This window comes from Saprolegnia parasitica (genome assembly GCF_000151545.1).
Source record: "Saprolegnia parasitica CBS 223.65 unplaced genomic scaffold supercont2.27, whole genome shotgun sequence".
NCBI lineage: Eukaryota > Oomycota > Saprolegniomycetes > Saprolegniales > Saprolegniaceae > Saprolegnia > Saprolegnia parasitica.
In genome coordinates, this window is record NW_012156421.1 from 66,625 (window position 1) to 84,369 (window position 17,745).

Below are 17,745 nucleotides of genomic sequence, written 5' to 3' on the forward strand. Positions count from 1 at the left end.
AAATGGAGGCGATGGAGTATGGCGCTCGGTGCGATTTGCTCGCGTCGTCTCCGTCTTTTTCTTCCTCGTGAGGCGCCAGCACGCCCAAGGGAATGGAGGAGATGGCACTGCGGAGACTTTTTGCCGGTTTCCGCAAGTGTTGGGTGGTTGGTACACATTGGATTGGCAGACAAATTGGATTGCGCGACGTTGCTGCTCAAGTGGCCGTAGAGCGTGCCACGTCACAGAGTGGTGGGGCATTCCCTCGATTCGATTCGGTTCAGGGATACGATCGGAAACGGTTGCAACGCCCACGACGAAGGCATGGCGGTCTGCGCGCCTCCTGTACCGGTGGTGATCGGACCACACCGCAGCGGTCCTTCGCCAGCCATCATCACGCTCGTCGCCGTCTACTTTACAGGTCCCATCGCTTTCAAGGTGCTTGGCACTGTCGCGCGGTCGTGGCGCGCCGCTGTGCTCGCCGACTCGGTGTGGCGCCAGCTCGTCGCCCGGGACTTTCCGGCCTCGCCGCTGCAGCCGTGGCCTGGCGCCTCGTGGCGGTGTGTGTACATGGCCGAGTATCTCCAAGTCGGGTCCCCGTCGCTCGTGCCAGCATCCGAGGACCGCCCGCTAGTGAATTCATCTGCTACGTTCCACGTCATGTGGGGAAGCAGTCCGTTTCGCCTCGTGCTCGATGGCCACCGCTACGCTCGGCTAGCGCACATGATGGACATGTGGAAGACACGCCGACTCAAGAAGAACGGGTGGAAGGCCGTCGAGGTCGTCGTGTCCGAGACAGGCGTCGTCATCCATACGCCAGACGGCATTCGCCTCAAAGCGCGGCTGCCACTGCAGTACATTGTACGACATCGAAGGTTGCGAATCTTCAGGACGTTCGTAGGGAACCATCGAGGCGCTCGACTCGGGCGAGATACATATCACCCCCATTGAGGGCTCGCCGTACCCGCGGCGAATCACCTTGCGAGCGTCGTCACCTGCACTTGCACGACTCTGGGTGGCCGTCGCGATCGAAAACACCGCCGTCTTCACGACCAAGCACAACCTCATCCTGCACTCGACGCCATCGGTACGACGACCACCACCACCATAATCGGTGCCAAGAGAAAGCCTCTACTAGTCGGACGAAGTGCAGATTGCGACCCGCTTCCAAGATATTCTCAGCTTGCGCAAGTTGCACGCGTTTCGACTGGCCCAAGACGTCTTCAAGGCGCTGCCAGCCAACGCCACTCGGAAGAGCTCCATCTCCCAAGACGCACTCCACGCGTTCACCGAGAAGCACGCGCTCAGCTTCCTCTCGCAGAAAAGTGCGGCACCCGCAAAGAAGCTCCCGAGCTTCCGCCTTCTAAGGCTAAAAAAGCCGGCGCGGACCGGCATCCAGCAACACTGCACCTTGTGCCGGAGCCTGCCCTACTTGTTGCGACGTGGCTCCACGACCAAGGTAGTCCAACAGCGTGACTCGTTTCGATCTTTTTGGCGTGGTGGTAGATACGTTCGAGGGCCACACGTGCGCGCACTTTATCCGCACCGCGCGCGCCAAGGCCACGAGCGCTGCGTCACCGCAACACTGCCACGCGTACCTCTGTGACGTCCGCGACGTCATCGCGCACGTGATGCGCTACGTGTTGGCCTATCGCAAAAGTGAACTTGGTGTGTTTGAGCTTTCGCAAGAGAGCCTCGAGACGGCCGTGCTCGCCGCCATTGAGCGCAAGCTATGCGCTGACTTGGCCAAGCCTATTAAAGAGTGGGCAAGAGGCTTTACCTCTCCAATGAACGAAGCCAGTCTCGCGGCCAAGTTGACGAAATGGAGCAAGTTACCTCCGTCAAGTCCTCAAGTATGTAGTACGATAGAAGATGCGTGTCCTCATCCTGCTATGTACGTGTGCGCTAGTTTGGCCTCGGCCCCGAATTCTGCCTCCCGTGGATGAGCGTTCTCGACCAGCTCGTGCTCATGGAGACCGAGATGCTGCCGTCGGGGAAGCTGCGGCTCCTCCTCGGCGCCGCCAAAGACGTGTACACGACGTTTGCCAAGGCCAGCGTCGGGGCGCGCACGCTGGCGGCCGACGACTTTTTACCAGTTTTCATCTTTTGTATTTGCAACGCCAAGCTCAAGAAGCCGCTGACAACGCTCGAGCTCATGTGGTCGCTTTGCAACCAAGAGTCGCTTCAAGGTGATCGCTTTCCACCACTGAATGTAAAATGAAATTCAAACTAGGGGAAGCCGGCTACTACCTCACCATGTTGGAAGCCTCGCTCGAGTACCTGCGCGCCAGCGACTAGTTGAGGATATAAAATAGCATCCTGACCTCTCTGGAGCGAGCTGGGGGCGCAGAGAATCCATGATCGCATCGAGCTCGCTGAGGGCTACAAGCTATTTGTAATTCTGTGGTGGTCGAGATAGATTATCTCTGCTGCGCACTGACACGCATGTCGTTCACCGTGGTTTGTGCTCGGGTAAAAGCGACGCATACCAGTTCAAGCATGGAATCTCTTCTCTAGCATCAAGGGTCAATAAAAATGCACCAACCCTAAAATTGCCTGTCACTTGGCCGCAAGCTCCATTCAAATATCCGATAATACAGCTTTCAGGGCTCGCGGCTATTGTCTTGAGTATCGACCGGTAGGAATTCCGCTGTGGACGTGAGAATTCCGGATACCAACGACGCAGCGAGTGGCATGTAGCAGTAGCACTTTCCGATCGATGAAGCTCCGCGTCCTTTGTCTCCACGGCCACCGCCAAAGCGCCAAGAAGCTCAAGGGCAAGATGGCCGCGCTCACCCGCGCCGTCAAGGCGACGACCGAGTTTGGTGCGTGCCGACTTCTCCATCGTCCTTCCTCATCTCAACGTGTCACCTTGCAGTCTTCATCGACGGTCCGTTTGAAGTGCCGTACGAGCCGACGTCCGAAGACCACATGCAAAAGTAGGCACCTTCGCCTGCGTGGCCCATGACAAAGTGCTTGTAGAGTGGAAGGCATGACGGAGGCCGAGCTCGCGGAACTCAAGCTTTCGATGGAGCAGTTTGCGTGGTGGAACTTCTCTCAGGACCCGGTCACGAAGGCGTACTCGTACCATGGCGTCGACGAAGCGATTGCCTACATCCGCAACATCTGCGCAACGCAAGGTCCGTTCCACGGTGTCTTTGGCTTTAGCCAAGGCGGCATGTTTGCCGCGCATCTCTTGGCGCTCGACCACGAGATGGGCGAGTGCACGTTTGAATTTGGCGTCTTTTGCGCGTCGGCCTGCCTCACAGATCCTGCGTACAAGAAGGAATTGTTGCCGGCGTCCCTTCCAACGCCGTCGCTCCACATTATCGGTGACCAAGACGAGCTAGTGGCGCCGTCCCGGTCCGACGAGCTCGCAGCTGCGTTTGCGGGCGCGGACGTGCTCCGCCACCCAGGCGGACACTACATTCCGACCCAGAAAGAGCCGCGAACGGTCTGGAAGGCATTCTTTGAAGCCCAAGCCGCACGCTTGCAACCGACGGTCTAAGTCAACGAGATCGACCTTCCATTTTCATGCAGTAGTATTGGATTTCCGCAGCTCTTCAAAAAAGCCCGTGCGTTCGTTCCGGAGGCAGCTCGCAGCGGACATCACGCGACCATGGACTGCGATGTACACGCCATGGCGCAGCGTGGAGCACACGCCGACGGCAAAGCCCAGCGCGAAGGTCGCGTCTGACGCCGTCTCCGTCGCAGGCAGTGTCGCGCCCGTAAACACGACCACCTTGGGCAACGTCGGCAGGTTCTGCTGCACATAGCGCGCCGACTCGAGAAGCGTCTCGAGCCCGTGGGTCACAACCACGTGGGACGCCGACGTCTACAGATAGCGCCATGGTTGGATCTATTGGAGGTACGATGATGGTAGTACGCGAAAGAGGGCCGCCAAGAGCGCTTTGCGATCGGCAAGGGTGATGTCGGCGCCTTCGCGTTTACAGACCGAGATGGCCTCGTAGCCGCGACTGTAGTGACCGACGCTGAGGATCTGGCGCACGCACGAGTCGCCAATCTCAAGCTGCGTTTTTTCGCCAAACCTGCCAGTGCTGACACTGCGACGGTCCAACGCGCCGCCCATGTGAAGAAAGCACCAGTCTACCGACTCGTCGCCTACAGTAAATAGCTGTGGTGCTGTCGGCTAGGACGGACGCGGAGGAGATACCGAGGCCAATGGAGCTGGATGACGCCAGCCGACTTGAATTTGGACGGCTCGAGTTGAGCCGCGCGCTGGGTGGTGGTGGTGGCGGCGTTGAACTGGTCTCGGTTGATGATCCGTGGCCCAAGAGCAGCTGGATCACGTCGGGCACGCGTGGTTTTCGGGTCGTCCGAGCCTCTACGCATATTTAAAGTCCTCAGCTTGCGGCTGCTACTACGATCGGAAGAAGCCTGCCTTGGGCAAACGCGACGACGTCATTGATGGCCTCGGCAATACCCAAGGCGTGCTGGCGGTGCAACCACAGCGCCAAGACATTTGCAGTGCGCGATTGGCCCTGTTCACAGTAGCGTCAGCACGCGCCCACCACGCAAGGTCTCTCGTCGTACGTACTGTGGAGCAAAAGACGACAATCTTTTCGTTGGCGTTCACCGCGCGCGCCAAGCAGCTAAGCAGCGTCGCGAGCTGCCATGCGCTGGCCACGTCGACGTGCGTCACGTGCGCGTCGCCGAAGCTCGCGCCGAGGCTCTCCAAGAGCGGTCTCGCGTAAAACCGCAGCTCCTCCTTGGTCAACAGACACAGTACGTGGCCAATGCCGGCCGCTTGCATAAAGCCAATCCATTTTTGCACGATCGCGTCGTCGACGTCGGGCCCTGGCCATTGGTGTGTCAGGATGACTTCGCCGTAGCGGGCATATTACCGCGCGGCGTCGCTGGCTGGTCGCGCGTGAGGTGGACGTAGCCAGGCCGCTCGGCGCCGTACACCAGCTCGCAGCGCGACGACGCGCGGCCAAAGTTATACCGGCGCAGTGCCTCGTCGGTCATCCTTGGATCTTTCCAAAATGCAACTTCCTGTGAAAACGGATGCTCCATCGTAAAATGCATTGCCAGAGGAGTATCATCAACAACGCAAATGGGCAAAGCGAGCGACGAGTGCCCGTGCCGGAAGGCGCTGCTGCGCAAGAGCATCTTCACCGCCGCCCAGGATGGCGACCTCGACCACGTGCGCAGCTTCTTCGAGTGCCACAAGGCGCACCTCCATGTGGACTTCGCCGATGACTTTGGCTACACGTCGCTGCACTACGCTGCGCAATGGGACCGCGTCGACGTCGTCGCGTACCTCTTGCAGAAAGGCGCGTCCGTCGACGCGCGTGCGTGCGGCGCCACGCCGCTGCATCGCGCGGCCTTTCGCGGGTCGGCGGCCAGCGTCCGCCTCTTGCTCGCTTATGGCGCCGACGCCAACCTGCCCGACACGTCCTTTGGCGACTTGCGCACTGCATTGCACAAAGCAGCGAGCGAGGTACACTGTACGCGCATGCCGATTGATCCTTTGCCAAGAGCACTAGCGCTGTGCGTAGGGCCACGACGACATCGTGGCGCTTCTTCTATCGGCGCAGGCGGATCCGACAGCGCGCGACGCCGCGGGCAAGCTCTACGCCGACTGCCGCGCCGATGACTGCATCGCGCTTTGCACGACCACCACGGACCATGCGATGCACGACGTGGCAGATCATGTTGACGAGCTGCCTGAAGAAGAGCTAACAACCGCCGGTCTTGCGTGTAGCCACTGCCACCGTCCGAGTCTAGTGATCGTCCGGACGCCATGCTGTCGCTCCCCTGAATGCGAACCGTGCCATGAGCTGCAACGGCCATGTGCTCACTGTGGCCTCGTCTCGCATCGTCCCGACACGATTGCGATGGAGCCAGCATCCCTTCCCGAACGTCGTCCTCCATCGTCGCAATCACCACTACTCCGCTCGGGCGCGCGCCTCGGTGGTCTCTTCGACCTCCAGCGTCGTACGACAAAGAAAGCGGGCACTTTGTAGCGTTGTGGTTATTAAAACAGCTCAAACCGGCCCGCGGGCGCCTCGGCGGGGGTCGGCTTGTCGCCGCTCAAGTACGTTTTCAGCGAGTCGAGCTTGCGGCGGTGCTGCAGAAACGCAAAGATCCACACGTAAAGCACGCCGAGCGCGCACGTCACGGACAGCAGCAGCAGCGGCAAGAACGGGTATCTTGGCAACACAATCGGTAGCAGCATCGCCGCGCCCGCTACGCCAACGAGCAGCGTCACGTAGGCTTGCTGGAGGCGCGTGAGGCCGATGCCCGCGTACTTGATGCGCCGCGCCTTGAGCGAGTAGGCGTGGAACGGATCGAGGCAGACGTTGGCAAAGAGGGCGTGCGTCGCCGTGAGGAGCGCGCGCGTGCCTATCTCGGCCGGCGTAAAGAGAAGCGGGAAGAGCGAAATGTTGCCGACGAGCGTCGCGATGCGGTAGAGCTTGGCGTCCCGCGTGCTCTCGGCCGCCAAGAGGCCGAGCGGCAAGGTGACTTGGAGAATCGCCTTCTCGTGGACGTGGTACCCAAAGAGGAACGAGCAGAGCATGCAGTAGACAAGCGCTGGCATGAAGAGCGACGGGTCCGGGTACTTGGCGACGTCGCGGAGCACGGGCGCCATCGTAAGCAGCGTCAGGAGGAGGCACACGACTGGCGCGACCGACGGCAAAACGACAAAGCTCGCTTCTTGGACGAGACCGCCGCTCATGGTGCCGACCGGCGACGGCACGCGCAAGAGCGTTGCGAGCACCTTGTCGGCCAACGCGTAGAGCGCCCACACGTTCGGTGCCCAGTACGCATGGCAAAGCCCTCGCTGGACCGGGAAGAGCCGCGACGCAATCTGCTGCAGATGCACAAGCACGCCACGGGAGCTTGGGTCGCCGACAATGACGGAGGCCAAGGCGACGCCAAAGACAACGACGACGACGGCGCCAAGCGTGAGGAACCGACGGAAACGGAAGCGACCGTGGCCGTTCACGAGCGCCTCAAGCGTCTCGTGGACGTCCGTGTTGGAGAGCGACCGCTTCCGGAGCTGCGCCGACCGCGGCACCGTGTAGCAGTAGTGCCCCAAAAGGTACACAAAATAGAGCAGTGCGACGTAGAGATAAATGTGCTTGAGCATGAGCAGGATCGCGTAGACGAACGCGCCTTTGACGTCTTGGCCCTCGCGGATGTAGGCGACGCTCAGAATGAGGAGGCCGAGGAGCATGCCATTGTACTGGAAGTGGACGTGGTCGACCATGAGGAGGCCGGCGTCGAGGAACGTGAGGAGGAGCACGACGACGCGCTTGTTGGTGTTGAACGCGACCTCGGTCGTCGTCACGCGCGGCCATGAGTTGCAGTATTTGATAATGCCAAAGTACAAGACAGCATCCGAGGCGATGACCGAGAGGCGCTGAAACACGATCGTGCCAGCGCTGGCGTAGTTGAGCGGCGTGAGCGCGAGCATGGCCGGGTCTACATATGCGGCAAAGAGCCCGAGAAAGCGCTCAAACCACGCAAAGAACGGCGGGTAGTCCAGCGTCCACTCGCTGCCAGCATCAAAGTACCACTCGGTACGCGGCAAGGACGCTGTGATCGCGAGCCAGTTGCGGTGCACTTCAAAGTCAGTGCTCTTGTACGATGGCATCAAGAGCAACTTCAGAAGGGTGCCGAGAAGGAAGACGCCGAGGACAGGGACGTCGACGGCCTTTTCGAAGGCGGCCGTCGGCGGCGCCTCGGCGGGCGGCGCGGCTGCCGAGCGCCCTCCTGTCGGGCGGGCCATGTGGGACAAACTCGCAAATAGGGTATATCCCGAGTAAATCCCACGCGGATCGGCCACGAAGGGAGTGGGAAACAGAACTCTCTTGCCCAATGTATGTGGTGGAAACCAATTGAATTAAAATACGTCGTCGGCTCGCCACGTCATTCGCCGTTTGTGGTCAAGATGATGTCCTTGCGCACGCTCCTCAAGATGACGCTGCTCCTGGCGGCGCTCGTCGCCATCCATGGCCTCAAGGAGAAGGCCAAGGCGTAAGATACATGCGCATATCGCTGGTAGGATGATGGATGAACATGAGGATGCTACTAGCGTCGGTGGCCTCGTGCCCGAGATCGGGTTGACGGAAGCGCAACTCGCCACGCTCGGTTACGTCAAGAAGAACCAGCATTCGTCGACGTCGCTTCAAGTAGTTGTTTATGGGTCATGCTATGTAGATGCTCATCGTAGCGTAGGTGACGCCGCGCAAGCATGCGCCGCAGTTCCACGACGTCAAGGCTGTGGTCGACGAGAAGTTTACGACGGTCTCGCTCGACGACTACAAGGGCAAGTGGCTCGTGCTCTTCTTCTACCCGTTTGACTTTACGTTCGTCTGCCCGACCGAGATCGTGAGCTTCAGCGACTCGATCAAGAGCTTCCGCGCGATCAATGCTGAGGTGCTCGCGATCTCGACAGACTCGCACCATACGCACTTGGCATGGATCAAGACGCCCCGGGACAAGGGTGGTCTCGGCAAGATGAACATCCCGATCCTCGCCGACATCTCCAAGCGCATCTCATCCGACTACGGGGTCCTTGTGACGGACGAAGACGACGAGATGTTTGGTGCGGCGCTCCGCGGTCTCTTCATCATCGACCCCAAGGGCGTTGTGCGCTCGATCCAGATCAACGACGACCAGGTCGGGCGCAGCGTCGACGAGACCTTGCGCATCCTCAAGGCCTTCAGCTACGCCGACAGCCACCCTGGCGAGGTGTGCCCGGCCAACTGGACGCCCGGCTCCAAGACGATCAAGGCTGATCAAGAAGCCAAGTACGCGTTCTTCGAGGCGACGTACGGCAGTGAGAAGGAGCTTTAAGTGCTCTCCCTTCATGGGCTGCTGCACGCCATCGAATTCGCTTTCGAGATGGTAGTCTTTTTGCTCGTTGCGTCCCAGCGGTATACCACGAATGGCATCTTCATGGACGCTTCTTGGTAAGCCCGGCTGGCAGCTCATCAACGTGGTGAAAGCCATCAAGAGTCCACGCGACGAGGTCTCATGAGCTTCGACATCCTGGTGAAGTGAAAGCCAGAGGCAGTGAGTGTGGCGGCAGCCGACCAAGTTGGCCTGCCTCGAAGTCCTGCAGGCACTAGTCGCACGCATACAATCTGAGCTGTCCTGGTCGCGTAGGGTTTCGCCGCTGTGCAGGTCGGCCCATCTCGCTCCAACGGGCTTCTTCGTCGTCCCACGCTGCGCCGCGACTGTTCCGATGGTATACGTTAATCAAATATATTGAAATAAACAGCGCTGGTGCCAGGTCTATGCGGCAAGCACACGTCCATGCAGAAGCGCCAATTTACTCTTCCTTCTTCTGGGGGAAGCCGTGCTTGTAGTTCTGGAACTTGCAGCAGCCGACCGTGACGACCGCGCCACCGCCGACAATGGCGATGATGCCGGCGCCGATCGACTTGGCGTTGAACGGGCCGTCCTCGAACACGCGGTGCTCGTGGTGGTGGTCCTCGCCCATGCGGCGGGCCGAGCGCGAGATGCCACGGGTCATGGGGGCAGTGATCTTCGAGACGGAGCGGGCGAACATGGTGGAGGTGGTGACTTAAGAGGCAACTGACTGGTTCCAAAATGGCCATCGGTTGCGTGTTGTGTAATCTCAGCCTCTGAAACAACATATCTCGCAAACGGTCGATTTTTACTCTTTTATTCGTTTATAGAGGTTTTCCGGTGGGATTGCCGTTTTTTTGGCCCAGCGCCGAAGGCCAGCGTCGACGCCCGCCAACCAGCGGATGGTCGCAACGGTTGCTCATCCAACATGCAACAAATGCTGGTGGCAAGTGGTGGGACGAGTGGCTGGCGACTGGCAAATCGCAACGGCTCGACTGCTATGACGACGACGACGCAGCATGCTGCTGGCGTCTACTAGATTGACCGGCGGCGAAGCGAGCGCGCACGAAGACGAGCCCCGTGGCCACTCGCGCCGAGTGGTCAGAGTGGCACTTGGCCGCAGTATAGACGCGGGTCCCGCCCTGAGTATAGAACCGGTCCATGGTCATGGTCAAGCGACATAAAGTTAACGCGTATGGAGACACGGGCCAGCGCCATCACATGGCACGTAGTACACAGGTTGCGATGCGGGAGTCGACACAGCGCACGGGCATACGACCGAGAATCGGACTACATTCGGGATACATCGATGGACCTTAGTCGCGCTTGACGAATTCGCCGACATTCGCCGACAATGGGTGCGTGTAATAGCAAGGACGGTGGGTACAGGTTGCTGGCCTTGGCGTCATACATGCTGAGCCACTCTTGGAGCGCACTGCGGCACGCGTCCGTGTCCTTGAAATCAGCGACAAGCCCACGCTCTTCGCACGCAAAGACGAGTTCGTTGTGCGAGAGCGCGCCGAGACCTTCCTGCAGCAACAATCGATCGTCGATGCCGATCTCCAGCGCGCGCGTCTGGAGACGGTCGACGAGCTTGGCGCGCGGCAAGAGCGTGTACAGGCGCACAAACGGCGACGCAGACGTGGCGAGCACGAGGAGCTTGAGATGCGCCGTTGGCAACTTCTCGAGAACGCCAGGGCCTTCGAAAAGCTTCTGGTACTCGACAAGGACCTTCGGGTCCAGCTACAACGAACGACCGTGAGCAAGGTACAAGCGTACTACAACGAGATGGTACCTTGGACAGCTTCTTTTCGTTGTACGACGCGAGAACGGACTCGAGGAACGGATCCCACGTCGCGACAAGCTTGGCGACGTCACCATAGTACGTCGCCTTGGTCGTGACGTCTTCGGTGAAGAATTGGGCCTTTTGCTCGGCCGTCCAGAATTGCCACGGCAGCGTGAGCTTCGGAAACTTGTAGCCGATCAGAGGCGCCAAGTTGCCCAGGAGCGGAATGCCAAATGCAAAGAGGAGCGGGATCGACTTGAGCAAGTCGCGCGGGGCTTGACGCAGCACAAACATCTCGCGCCGAGAGAGCACTGTGTCAGGCTTCTCGTACAGCTTGCGGCGGCTGGCCCACGCCTCCTTGTTCTCCTGCACGAGCTCCTTGGCACCGTTTGTGAACGGCGCGAGCCACAGCTTGAGCTTCTGGAACGGTGAGAGCTGCTCGTCTGCCTTCTTCGTCTCGCTGGAGGAGGACGTCGAGTAAAAGTGGAGCGCCAGCGCAGGCCGCCCGGGCGCAGCACCTTGCACGCACAAGGCGATGATACCCGACGGGCGGCCACGTGCCACACGCGTCAACGACGTCGTCGCCAGCATTTCAAAAATAAGATATTAGTGTTAGCATTTGCTGGATAAAAACACCCAACTCAAATTGCACCATCGACCACTTCCAACGACGCGGACGCTGTTCCAGGAGCGAGTGGGTCATGCCGGGCCAGCTCTCTTGTGCGCTTGGGTGGCATTCGTACAATACGACAAAGCGGGGTCTCATGGGGTACGCGGGGTCGGCGACGGTTGCGTGCCAGAAGCCCCGGGCCGGACGCTTCTTCGCACTTGATTTTATTAAACTTGATCATTGTAGGACACCTTCCTTGGGATTATTAAAATAGCCACCCCGGTTGTGATTGGTCATTTTGTGATCCAACGATGCGGGGCGCTTTCCCGGGCTTGCGGCGACCCGCGCTTGTCCTCGTCGTGAGCCCCCATGACGTGCTCGAGCCGGCGGCGCTAAAGCGAGCGCTACGAAGCTCGACCATCGACGCTATCCAGCTCCGGAACAACCCCGAGATGCCTGTACCCAACTCGATCTACATCAAGACGGCCACCCAACTCGCTGCCATGCGCGACCGGCGAGGCCCCCGCCCGCTGCTCATCCTCAATGCGCCTTACGACACGAGCTTGCAGCATCTATATCCTGAGATTGCCGACGCATTCCACTATCCCGAGCGCACCATCATGGATGCATCGGTTGCGGACGACCTGCAGCGCGGACCCTCTCTTTACGGGTTCTCCGTCCACTCGGTGCCTTCGGCCCGCCGAGCGATCAAGCTAGGTGCTTCTTACCTCCAGGTTGGCATGAAAGCTTGCTGCCAATGTCGTCTTCACGTGCAGCAAGCTAGGTCGGCACGATGTTCCCGACGGCGTCGCATCCGGAGAAGAAGGTCGTCGAAGGACCTGCCCTCATCCACGAGATCCACAAACGCTTTCCGGACGTGCCTCTCATTGGCATCGGTGGCATCGACGAGACCAATTGCGCCGACGTCCTCGCAGCCGGTGCGAGTGGCGTTTCCGTCATTCGTGCCATCCTTGCGGCGAAGAGCCCCGGCGCCGTTGCCGAGCACCTCCGGCGCGAACTCGATACTCGCCGGGAGCCCAATCTCTCAAGCTCGCTATAAGGCCTCAGCTAAACGGTGTTCCTGGCGGCCAAGCCACACACAGATGTACACTGTACGACGCATTCTTCGTGGTGGAGCATTGTGCCGCATCGCTCGTGGCGTGGGCATAGCGAGAGGCATGACCAGCTCGCCCATGACAGCGTACCATAAAGCGACGCTTCTTCAGTGGCATGGCATCAGCTGGCGGCAGGAGCGCTCCACTCGCGCGGCCACGTGCTAGTGTGGACGTCGTCCTGCCCGCTCGTCTGTGCGCTTGGCGACGCTGGTGAATTTATGGAATTCAAAAGTTCAAAGCCCCACGGCTTTTTTGTCGCCTGTGCCTGTCACATACAAAGATCAAGAGAGTGCCAGTCAATAGTATTTAAAATGAAAGAAATTCAATCAATTGGGCTTGACTTGCATCGCAATTTCCTTGCAGAGGGGCCGGCGCTGATCCCCATCTTGGCCGAGGACGATTGAAGAGGGTACGGGATGCTTCCTGGGGATATGGACGAACTCGCGCTGTAGGACGGACGCAAGATGGGCATTCTCGACGGTATCTGGGCCTCCATGAGCGGTCCCGCGCGGCAAGCCACCGTCTCGTTCGCTTCCGTGGCCAAGAGCGACGACGAGCCTGACCTGTACGAAGAAGACGGCGACTTCAACTCGGCGTGGCGCTACTATGACAGCGCGCTTGCGACAGCGGCAGAAGCAGGTACGCCCGTGTGTGCTCGAATGGCGAAAGCATGGTTGCCATCTAGAGCGGGCGCTGACCTCGACGCCGGTCCAGAGCTTTGTGCTATGGAACGATCGAACCGACGAAGCCAATACGCTCTTCTTGACGATGCACGTTGAGGTACGATCGCAGCCGCTTGCCGACGCCCATGACCCTTTGTCTTAGCCGCTGACCTTTGAGCACCACTCGCTCGGCCACCTCGTCAACGGCTGGAGCCTCCTGCAGCCATGCGGCAAGAAGACGTGCGCCGGGATGGACTGCGAGTCGTGCTACTCGATTCTGCACCTCGATGAAGTATTCTTGAACTCGTATGACAAGGTCGCTGCTGAATCATGAGCTCATACGCACGAGGTCGTAGGTACCCGCAAGCGACGCTCGGTCTTCGTCGCGACCACAACAATCGCGCGTCGTACCTGGAACACGTTGCATGGTATGGAGTTTCAATGTTTCTTGTCAACCAATGTGCCCTCACGCGTTCTGGCAGGTGGGTGGGCGCATCGCCATCGATCGAGCTCGTCGTTCCCCGCGCGCCGATCCTCAATGACATGCGCTGCGTGCATCACGTCGATGCGTCCACGTCGACCTCGATCGTCACGATCACCCTCGTGCGCGCGTCGAGCACCCTCTGCGCTGCTGGGATCACGCGCGGCTTTCGCCTTCTCTCGGTATATTATCGTCGATCGCATCGATCACCGCATCGGTGGTAGGTGGACGAGACGCTCATCCATAGCGTCCACGGCGTCGCGGCTGCCGTCACTGCGTCCAACACGCCGTTTGTCCGCTTGCACCTGCATGCCCCGGGCGTCCCGTCGCCCATGTCAATTGATGCACCAACGCTCATGTGCGACACGTACCAAGTGACATTCGCGCCGCTCCCGAGCCGGGGCATTGAGCACCTCGGCGACGTCGGCCTTCGTTTCCGCAAGATCATGGACACGATCTGCGTCGTCGACGTCTCGGGGTACGCTGCGTCCCGCCACGTACGCCGCGGCAGTCTTGTGCTGCGCATCAACGGTCTGCGCATCGATTGTATCATCTCGTCTTGTGTCTGATGTGCACAAATAGGCACGCGGACGCCCTTTCTGAGCTTTGATCGGCTCTCCGAGTTTACGGCGAGCAGCGCCTTCTTCCGACTGCCATTGACGCTCGACCTTGTCGCGCTGCCGCAAGAAACGTACTTTATCGACCGAGAGAAGGCGCTCATCTCGGCGTCGCTGGCCGCGTACCAGATGGCCAAGGTGGCCGAGCACGTACGCATCCATTTGCACACGCTGCAGCCGCATGTGCTCTGCGCCCACGGCCTCGCCGACGCCTTTGACACGAGTGCCTTTGCGTCGCTCGGCCCCAACGCGCGCCGCGCGATCCTTCCGTTCGTGGCACCCCGCATGCTTTCGAACGTCCCGATTCCCGCCGACATGGTCCGGCTCCTTGGCGTGCTCAAGGCGCATTTTGGGCGCACGGTTGCTCTGGGCAACGACGCCATCGAAGTGTCGCTCTTGATTGTATACAGCTTGTGCTACGTAGAAGAAGTCTCGGTGCACCGCGAGGTACACGACGTGTGGGAGGATGAATGTTCCATGTACAGCTGTGTAGGCGGTGCACGCGTTTCGTGAGCTGATCAAGATGGTGCCCATGGCGTGCCTCCTCGAATACGTCCTCCCGCTCGTCTCGACGCTCAAGAGCAACAGCAAGACGCTGCTGCGCGCGGCGTCGGTCTCGCTCTGGCTCGAGTTTCTCCGGCGCCTCCAAACCCAAGCGATGCTCCTCGATGCCGACGAAGACGAACGCATGCCTGGCATCTCGATGGCCGATATGGACCACCTTCGGTGGCGCCACCAAGTGCTCGAGGCAGGCGTGGCCTTTGCCGAGCTCTCGTCCGACTTGGAACCAGCGGTCTCGTGCTCCGCGCGGCAGCACTTGACGTCGCTCGTCCAAGAGCTCATTGTGCCCGAGCCCGCGGACAGCGTGCATTGGTGCTGGCTCATCCCGCTCGTCGAAGCGCTCTCCAAGGCACTCATGCCCGACGGCCGGCTCGATGCGCTCCACCTCACGTACCAGCTCGCACCATGGACGTCGCCGGACCATGCCCATTGGCGCTGGCGCCTCGCGCTCGTCTTTGCGAGCCTCGCCAACGACGGCAACGACCTCATTCGCAAGGTCGCAGCGCAAAAGTTTGTGTCGTTCGTCGAGTACCTCCAGATCCAGGTACGCGATACGACCGATGTGTTGGCACCTCCTTAGCATGGTGCTCGTTGCTAGGACTTGTCGGCGTTGTACGACGCGACGACGATCACAAACGCGCCATTGAGTCCGCAAAACTCGCTGCTTGAAATGTCCGACATTCGGTACACGGAGCGTGCGCTCAGCGTGGCCAAAGACACCAAAAGAAAGTCGACGACGACGACCGGCCGCGCGGCTTGTCGGCCATCTCGTGGCTCGGGTCCGCGAGCATCGACAGTGACGGCTCGGACTTGCGGCGGCGCTGCATGAGCCTTGATAGTTTGCACCAGATCACGGCCGGCGACAGCACGCACCACGTGCTCTTTGCGCTCATTGACGGCTACATGAACCTCATGCATGTACGCAATTCGTGCCATGCGCTGCGAGTTTAATCGGTGATGTAGGATGCACCGACCGAAATCAAGAAGATCGTGTGTCGCAACGTCGGCCGCGTCGCCGAGCTCTTTGGCCACGAAATCCTCGTCAAGTTTCTCGTGCCGACGATCCAAGACGTGATTGCCATGGACATGGACGACTGCAAGTGCCACGGCAGCAGCCTCGTGTACGACTCGATCCACCACGTACGCTGCATGGCATCGGCCACGTCATGCATGATAATGCCTCTAGATTTTGACGCGGGAACTCTGTCGACTCTCGCCCCTGTTTGTCGACGACCCGGACGGGCTCGCTTGCGACGTGCTTCCGTTCCTTGTCGGCATCCTCACCCACCCGACGCAGCACACACACGTACGACCACGACTCGCCTCCTCTTCATTGACGCATCTCGGCATAGATCGTGGTCGAGATCCTCGAAAACCTCGACTACTTGGGCTTTGTACGCCACGTCCCATCACCGTCCAACATATAGCTCAACAAGGGGCCATGCGTAGGCGCTCGGAAAAGCCACGTTTCTCGCAGAGCTGGGGCCTGTCCTCTGCAACGCGATGGAAAACGCCGAGTGGAAGGTGCGCGTTGCGGTCGCGTACAACCTGGGGCCCCTCGCGCGCTGGCTCGGCGCGTCCGTCTTTATGCAGCACTTTCAAAAACTCGTCGAGACTCTCTCGCAAGACCTCGTGTACCAAGTGCGCAACCTGGCGCTGCAGCCACTCCAGCTGCTCGTGGAGCAGGACGGGCCATGGCGCACGTACGCCCTCGGCTTTGTCACGTCCGTGCTCGTGGCGCACGCCAACTACCAAATGCGCGTCGGCGCGATTTTGTGGTTTGCGGTGCGTGCGTGCGTCGGCGAGGCTAGCCAACTAATGATGCTTGTAGGCCGTGCGGGAGCATGTTGACGCGGACGACCAAGCCACGTACGTCGTACCGGCCATCGAAGCGCTGGCGACGGACGCGGTCGCTAACGTTCGTGTTGTCTGCGCACGGGAGCTGCACACGCTGCCGCTGCCCGAGGAGGTCCGCATGTCGCTCGTCGCTACCTTTTGCGCCGATGCCGACATGGACGTGCAGTTCTTTGCCAAGGACACGTAGAGGGCCGCGATACCATATTGTCATATATTTGAACGTCATCTAGCGTGTTCGTGATGGGGCAATCGATGGCGCGCGGGCCAAAAGCACGACAACGACTCTACCACTTGGTCAGCTTGTTGCGCTCATCGCCCAACTTGCGGATTTCCTCGACCTTGTCGTCCAAATAAAAGTTCATCGGCTCCTGGATGGCCTGGATGTCCTCCGGGAGGTACGCGCGCTTGAAGCTCAAGTCGGACGCACGGACAAGGCGGCGCTGGCGCGCGACCTTCTCCTCCTTGCCGAGCCACGAGACGGCCTTGTTGACCTCGGCGACCTCGACAAGCGCGTCGTCGTAGCGCAGGCCGAGCTGGCGCAGGCTCTTGCCGACTTGGCGTTGGTACAACTTGGCCAGGGTTCCGATCATGTTACTTTCGAGAGGCTGGATGGACAGTCAGTCGGGTTCTGAGGGCCCGTGCCAGCCACCAAACGAGAAATTCCCCCCACTTTTGGCCAATCATTGCGCTCGATTCCCGAAACCTGCCGCTTTTTATAGCATCGGCGGCGTTCTGGCCTCTCAAAACGCATACATGCGTTTCGTGTCTTTGCGATGTTTAATACACTAGCAACGGCCGTGGTATAGAATGTACGAGATTACTCACTGGTCAACGGTCGTGGGCCGTGTTTAAAACATATTTGAAACACAAAATAGGAAGGTCCCCGAAAGGTTGCCGTTGACGGCAAGGTTAGGCGAGGCGGATGCGTACCGGCCCCATGGGCAGCGTCTGCATGACCTTGCGCAGACGCAGGTCGCCGACGAAATGCTTTGCAAGCGCAAGCGACGTCGTCGCAGCGACTTCGTCCCACGTACGCGCTGGCAGCACGAGCTTTGTGAACGTCCCGGACGCGTGACGCCTGCGAATGTTGTCGACCATCTCTACACACAAAGCGGCTCGTTCGCCATGGCCGGCATGGCCCAACGTACCGCTCGATGTCTTGCCGGCGCCGGATTCCGTGGACTCGCGCTGTCCGTTGAACGTGTAAACGCTGTGCACGTACATGGCGGC

General features: G+C 60.0%; 11 protein-coding genes across 11 annotated transcripts; 6 read left to right on the forward strand and 5 right to left on the reverse strand.

Moving 5' to 3' along the window:
- Nucleotides 1-303: 303 nt before the first annotated feature.
- SPRG_07316 (hypothetical protein) lies at nucleotides 304-2,309 on the forward strand (the record flags this gene model as incomplete). Its single annotated transcript, XM_012346106.1, has 6 exons — nucleotides 304-840; nucleotides 881-1,066; nucleotides 1,118-1,438; nucleotides 1,497-1,832; nucleotides 1,889-2,168; nucleotides 2,213-2,309. The coding sequence occupies 6 exons, from the start codon at nucleotides 304-306 to the stop codon at nucleotides 2,275-2,277; spliced, it is 1,725 nt and encodes a 574-aa protein (XP_012201496.1). The 3' UTR covers nucleotides 2,278-2,309.
- A 388-nt stretch (nucleotides 2,310-2,697) lies between these two features.
- Nucleotides 2,698-3,521, forward strand: SPRG_07317 (hypothetical protein; the record flags this gene model as incomplete). Its single annotated transcript, XM_012346107.1, has 3 exons — nucleotides 2,698-2,804; nucleotides 2,858-2,918; nucleotides 2,962-3,521. Coding segments are annotated over 3 exons (694 nt in total), but the record flags the coding sequence as incomplete, so codon positions are not given.
- Nucleotides 3,512-4,973, reverse strand: SPRG_07318 (hypothetical protein; the record flags this gene model as incomplete). The annotated part of the gene is made up of 6 exons (XM_012346108.1): nucleotides 4,845-4,973; nucleotides 4,538-4,797; nucleotides 4,382-4,481; nucleotides 4,154-4,324; nucleotides 3,866-4,101; nucleotides 3,512-3,814 (listed from the first exon to the last, which is right to left on the reverse strand). The coding sequence occupies exons 1-6, from the start codon at nucleotides 4,966-4,968 to the stop codon at nucleotides 3,512-3,514; spliced, it is 1,194 nt and encodes a 397-aa protein (XP_012201498.1). The 5' UTR covers nucleotides 4,969-4,973.
- Nucleotides 4,974-5,056: 83 nt separating this feature from the next.
- On the forward strand, nucleotides 5,057-5,764 carry SPRG_07319 (hypothetical protein; the record flags this gene model as incomplete). The annotated part of the gene is made up of 3 exons (XM_012346109.1): nucleotides 5,057-5,443; nucleotides 5,502-5,657; nucleotides 5,708-5,764. The coding sequence occupies 3 exons, from the start codon at nucleotides 5,057-5,059 to the stop codon at nucleotides 5,762-5,764; spliced, it is 600 nt and encodes a 199-aa protein (XP_012201499.1).
- Nucleotides 5,765-5,980: 216 nt separating this feature from the next.
- SPRG_07320 (hypothetical protein) lies at nucleotides 5,981-7,738 on the reverse strand (the record flags this gene model as incomplete). The annotated part of the gene is made up of 1 exon (XM_012346110.1): nucleotides 5,981-7,738. The coding sequence occupies one exon, from the start codon at nucleotides 7,736-7,738 to the stop codon at nucleotides 5,981-5,983; it is 1,758 nt and encodes a 585-aa protein (XP_012201500.1).
- A 130-nt stretch (nucleotides 7,739-7,868) lies between these two features.
- SPRG_07321 (hypothetical protein) lies at nucleotides 7,869-8,901 on the forward strand. The gene is made up of 3 exons (XM_012346111.1): nucleotides 7,869-7,986; nucleotides 8,045-8,141; nucleotides 8,188-8,901. Exons 1-3 carry the CDS (start codon nucleotides 7,901-7,903, stop codon nucleotides 8,806-8,808), a joined length of 804 nt encoding a protein of 267 aa, XP_012201501.1. The 5' UTR covers nucleotides 7,869-7,900; the 3' UTR covers nucleotides 8,809-8,901.
- Nucleotides 8,902-9,286: 385 nt separating this feature from the next.
- SPRG_07322 (hypothetical protein) lies at nucleotides 9,287-11,203 on the reverse strand (the record flags this gene model as incomplete). Its single annotated transcript, XM_012346112.1, has 3 exons — nucleotides 9,287-9,502; nucleotides 10,180-10,569; nucleotides 10,622-11,203. The coding sequence occupies 3 exons, from the start codon at nucleotides 11,201-11,203 to the stop codon at nucleotides 9,287-9,289; spliced, it is 1,188 nt and encodes a 395-aa protein (XP_012201502.1).
- Nucleotides 11,204-11,530: 327 nt separating this feature from the next.
- SPRG_07323 (hypothetical protein) lies at nucleotides 11,531-12,331 on the forward strand. The gene is made up of 2 exons (XM_012346113.1): nucleotides 11,531-11,956; nucleotides 12,007-12,331. Exons 1-2 carry the CDS (start codon nucleotides 11,534-11,536, stop codon nucleotides 12,280-12,282), a joined length of 699 nt encoding a protein of 232 aa, XP_012201503.1. The 5' UTR covers nucleotides 11,531-11,533; the 3' UTR covers nucleotides 12,283-12,331.
- A 346-nt stretch (nucleotides 12,332-12,677) lies between these two features.
- Nucleotides 12,678-16,702, forward strand: SPRG_07324 (hypothetical protein; the record flags this gene model as incomplete). The annotated part of the gene is made up of 16 exons (XM_012346114.1): nucleotides 12,678-12,746; nucleotides 12,790-12,976; nucleotides 13,023-13,117; nucleotides 13,163-13,305; nucleotides 13,356-13,427; nucleotides 13,482-13,662; nucleotides 13,705-14,011; nucleotides 14,063-14,544; nucleotides 14,591-15,202; nucleotides 15,257-15,342; nucleotides 15,375-15,576; nucleotides 15,622-15,798; nucleotides 15,845-15,964; nucleotides 16,011-16,052; nucleotides 16,108-16,443; nucleotides 16,490-16,702. Exons 2-16 carry the CDS (start codon nucleotides 12,802-12,804, stop codon nucleotides 16,700-16,702), a joined length of 3,243 nt encoding a protein of 1,080 aa, XP_012201504.1. The 5' UTR covers nucleotides 12,678-12,746; nucleotides 12,790-12,801.
- Nucleotide 16,703: 1 nt separating this feature from the next.
- Nucleotides 16,704-17,162, reverse strand: SPRG_07325 (hypothetical protein). The gene has a single exon (XM_012346115.1). It carries the CDS (start codon nucleotides 17,103-17,105, stop codon nucleotides 16,800-16,802), a length of 306 nt encoding a protein of 101 aa, XP_012201505.1. The 5' UTR covers nucleotides 17,106-17,162; the 3' UTR covers nucleotides 16,704-16,799.
- A 148-nt stretch (nucleotides 17,163-17,310) lies between these two features.
- On the reverse strand, nucleotides 17,311-17,739 carry SPRG_07326 (hypothetical protein; the record flags this gene model as incomplete). The annotated part of the gene is made up of 2 exons (XM_012346116.1): nucleotides 17,311-17,615; nucleotides 17,664-17,739. 2 exons carry the CDS (start codon nucleotides 17,737-17,739, stop codon nucleotides 17,425-17,427), a joined length of 267 nt encoding a protein of 88 aa, XP_012201506.1. The 3' UTR covers nucleotides 17,311-17,424.
- Nucleotides 17,740-17,745: the final 6 nt, after the last annotated feature.

Excerpts from the sequence above, each read along its gene's own strand:
- SPRG_07321 (XM_012346111.1), top strand. The coding sequence starts at position 7,901 with ATGATGTCCTTGCGCACGCTCCTCAAGATGACGCTGCTCCTGGCGGCG. Across the intron at positions 7,987-8,044 it reads CTCAAGGAGAAGGCCAAGGC|CGTCGGTGGCCTCGTGCCCG; the intron begins GTAAGATACATG and ends GGATGCTACTAG. Across the intron at positions 8,142-8,187 it reads ATTCGTCGACGTCGCTTCAA|GTGACGCCGCGCAAGCATGC; the intron begins GTAGTTGTTTAT and ends ATCGTAGCGTAG.
- SPRG_07323 (XM_012346113.1), top strand. The coding sequence starts at position 11,534 with ATGCGGGGCGCTTTCCCGGGCTTGCGGCGACCCGCGCTTGTCCTCGTC. Across the intron at positions 11,957-12,006 it reads TAGGTGCTTCTTACCTCCAG|GTCGGCACGATGTTCCCGAC; the intron begins GTTGGCATGAAA and ends GCAGCAAGCTAG.
- SPRG_07325 (XM_012346115.1), bottom strand. The coding sequence starts at position 17,105 with ATGATCGGAACCCTGGCCAAGTTGTACCAACGCCAAGTCGGCAAGAGC.